Source organism: Trypanosoma cruzi, genomic scaffold, assembly GCF_000209065.1.
Source record: "Trypanosoma cruzi strain CL Brener 1047053517123 genomic scaffold, whole genome shotgun sequence".
Classification (NCBI taxonomy): Eukaryota; Euglenozoa; class Kinetoplastea; order Trypanosomatida; family Trypanosomatidae; genus Trypanosoma; species Trypanosoma cruzi.
In genome coordinates, this window is record NW_001849559.1 from 294,548 (window position 1) to 298,144 (window position 3,597).

Consider the following 3,597-nt stretch of genomic DNA (forward strand, 5'->3'; position numbering starts at 1 on the left):
TGACCATGCCATCCATGATGGTTATTCTGCTACCTTTGCCAGCCACGTGAGCTTTATGTTTAGCTTTTTATAAACTTCCGTATAGTTTTTTTCTTTGAATTTCCCGCTGTTGGTTTGCAATAGATGTGCGCCGGTGCGAGCCAGGGGTACGCTTATGTATTGGTGAGAGTGTGTGAGAGGGAGGAGGAGATGAATTCTACGGGGGGGTCATTTAAATGATGAAACTAAATTTTGTGTGTATTATTATTATTATTATTATTATTATTATTATTATTATTATTGTGTGTGTCGTGTTTTGTTGTTGTTGTTTTGTTTTGTTTTGTATCATTCTGACTTTGTACCAAGCGGCTCTCTCAGTCTTGCCCAGCACACACACGTGCTTGCATCATATGCGTGTAATGAGGGGGGTGCGTAACTGTGGACGCATGCACTCATGTCAGGCATTCATGGGGAGCTTGCCTGCAGGAGGATTTATATTGATGGGATTATCATGCGACGCATGCAATCACTTTTGCACACCTGGACACGCACAAACACACACCGTCTTGAAGTGCGAAGCAAGAGAAGAGGACAAAGAAAAAAGAATTAACCGAGTGAGTGGTTTTGATGCCTCAAGAGCCTTTTTTGTTTTGTTTTTTCCGCGTGTAATTGTTTTTGGCGCATCCGTTTTATGGTTTCCTATTTGGTTTCCATTTTTTTTTTTTTTCTTTGTGTCTTTGGGCCCGTAATTGCTGCAGCCATTGCGTATGTGTCTGGTGTGTGTTTGCGTGTGGCTGAAAACAAGGGAAGCTGCGTGCGTCGATGCGGAGCGTCCACCGCAGGAGTGGAATTATGCCCCTGCAAGCTGCGCATCGGGGACAGCGTCGCGCGTGTGCGTCTTGCGGACACCAAACACCTCCGTGCATTGAGTGCGGTGGCTGGGGCAGCGGGGAGGGGCGAAGACGGGCACAGGGGAGAATACACAACGGCGGGTACTTCTCAAACGTTGGGGTTTCGTAGCGAAATGGCAGGCCCGCAAACACTCGCGGCGCGAGAACAGTAAGCAACAGCAGTGCAAGCAGAAGAAGAGCAAAAAAAAAAATATAAATAAAAGAAAGAAAAAAAAAACGATACTTACTTGAGTGGAGAAGAAATGTAAATATATAGATATAAATATATATACCAAACGTGATGAAAACTTGGGGGAAATAACGGCGGTATGAATTCATAGTTATTGACATGCCCTTCTCACGCTTCTCTCCCGCCATGGCACTGCCGCAGTACTCTGAGATCTCCTTTTTTTTTTTTTTTTTTTTTTTTATTCCTACTAATTCACCCAATCACACACAATTAACAAAAAATTGTGACGGTTTTTCCTCTATTGCACACAACCGTGTTTTTTTTTTTTTTTTTTTTTTTTTCCCCTTTGTTTATTTACCCATTAAATCATATTTCATTCTATTTTATTTTTCGGCTTTTTTTTTTTTTTTTTTTTTTTCTTCTTTTCAATTATTTCTTTTCAACAATTTGCAGAATATACTCCACTGCCGTCCCACCAAAGGGAGAAGTAACGATTCACACCGGAACACGCAAGAGAAGAAAAACATATATAAGTATATATCTATATATCGAGAAAATTGTGTTGCGACCTACAGGCGTCACACGTGACACGAAACAGTATTAAGTGCAAAAGCACGAAAACTGGAATCACACTTCCCACATCCAACTGAAAAAATACAGTGAACATTGAAGCAGCAGAAATTATATACATTCAGGGATAAAAGAAAGAAATATATTAAAAACAGAACAAACAACATAACAAAAAAGGAAAATAGGAGAATTCGTTCTTTCAACGTTTACTACAGAATTCACTACTAAAGAATTCCCAAATGAGTCATCACACCATTGAAGAAATCCCCGACAGCGACAAGGTGTTCCATGACACCGTCTTCATGGAAAAAAACAAGCATATCTCCGACCAGTGGGTTCGCATTGCCGAACTGTACTCAGACGGCATCAGCCAGCCTCTCCTTCCAGCGGAATTTTCCCGTGAGCAGTTCGGACAGGGCAATCACTACGAATGCTTCATGCTCACAGCCCTGTCCACTCTGGTGCGTTTCCCCAGCGTAATCCAGAACTGCTTCGTCTCCAAGCACGTTCGACGTGACGGGCGTTACACGTTCCAGTTTTTTCGTGGCAGGGAGTGGGTGAAGGTGGAGATTGACGACCAAATCCCACTGGAGGAGGATGGGGAGCTTTACATTCGCTCGCCCACGGGGCACTGGTGGCCCCTGCTCCTTGAAAAGGCCTATGCAAAGTTTTATACCGGCTACGAGAATCTTGAGGGCTGCACACTGCAGGAGACGTACCACGACCTGACTGGCAATCCCGTGCTCAACATCCCCATTGACGCGAAGCTTGCCAAGGCCGCTGGAGCGGACGTAACGGAGGGCCACTACTGGCTGGATTTGGCGCTGAAGATTCAATCCGGACAGTTCGTGGCCTCTGTATTAACCAAGGACATGGAGACTGAGAGTATGGGTATTCAGCGCGAGCAGCAGTATGGTGTGCTCGAGATCTTTTCGATGACAGGTACATCGTCTGTGAACGACATTGTTATCCATTTGCACAATCCCTTCGAGGATGAGGAGTTCATCTACACAGGTCCCCTGAACAGCAAGGATTCACACTGGACGCCAAAGTTACGCGCCAAATACGGTGTGGACGATGAACGCTCCCTCTTTCTTCCACTCAGCACATTTCTGAAGATTATTAATTCCATGCAACTGTGCTATGTTTCCACGATAGATGGCGATGCCACATACTTTGATGACGAATGGAAAGGTGAGACCGCAGGCGGTAACCCCACATGTGTTACATGGCGCAAAAATCCCCTATATAGTGTCAGAAACACTGGAAAAAACCCACTGCGGCTCGTGGTGATGGTCAAACAAGAGGATCAGCGACGCTTTACTTCCCCTGATGAGCAGTTGCAATACCTTCAGTGTGGTGTGGTTATGGTTCAAAATACAAGTGCCAATGCAATACCCACCCATATCGTCACTGGCAACAACCACAAGCCCATTTACAAGAGCTTGTTTCTGAATTCTCGTGAGGTGGCGAATGCCATTACGGTTCCCCCTAATTCTCTATGTTATCTTGTGCCCTCATGCATGTCAAAGGGATCTGAATCAAAATTCACCATTGCCCTGTATCGCATGGTTGGGGAAGAGTACAGCAGTCTCACGATCAAAAAGCTTAGCGTTCCCGAGATGGATTGGGACCATCCTGCTGAGGGACACGTGGAGTTGGAGCAAAAGGAAAAGGATCGTGTGGACTTCTATGTTGACCAAGAAACCGACGTCCACATACTGATGCATCAGGAAAAGCCGTATTCCAGTGCGACTGGCGGCGATGCCATGGCCCAGGACTATATGGGCATGTACCTGTACGACGACACGGACCGCAAAATTGGTGGTGTGCACGCTGCAACAAACTTCAGGGAAACAGGCATCGTCTATCACCTTCCCCGAAGCGGCCGCTACGCTCTCTCCGTCACATGTCCACGTGCGAAGGGAAAGGTGCCCGCGCTCATCACGATTGTCGCCTCCTATTCAG

The 3,597-nt window shown here is 45.8% G+C and overlaps 1 protein-coding gene across 1 annotated transcript, besides 10 other annotated features; it reads left to right on the forward strand.

Annotated features, from left to right (window-relative positions):
- Positions 1-1,588: a sequence feature (heterozygous, Esmeraldo-like haplotype).
- Positions 239-281: a microsatellite.
- Positions 292-323: a microsatellite.
- Positions 1,071-1,107: a microsatellite.
- Positions 1,276-1,299: a microsatellite.
- Positions 1,376-1,400: a microsatellite.
- Positions 1,455-1,485: a microsatellite.
- Positions 1,589-1,799: a sequence feature (haploid, non-Esmeraldo-like haplotype).
- Positions 1,800-2,748: a sequence feature (haploid, Esmeraldo-like haplotype).
- Tc00.1047053504107.10 (calpain-like cysteine peptidase, putative) lies at positions 1,869-3,597 on the forward strand (the record flags this gene model as incomplete). Its single annotated transcript, XM_797964.1, has 1 exon — positions 1,869-3,597. A coding segment is annotated over one exon (1,729 nt), but the record flags the coding sequence as incomplete, so codon positions are not given.
- Positions 2,749-3,597: a sequence feature (areas merged during assembly that could not be assigned to a particular haplotype. This can correspond to areas where the two haplotypes were merged or to regions with more than two copies in the genome that were merged during assembly.).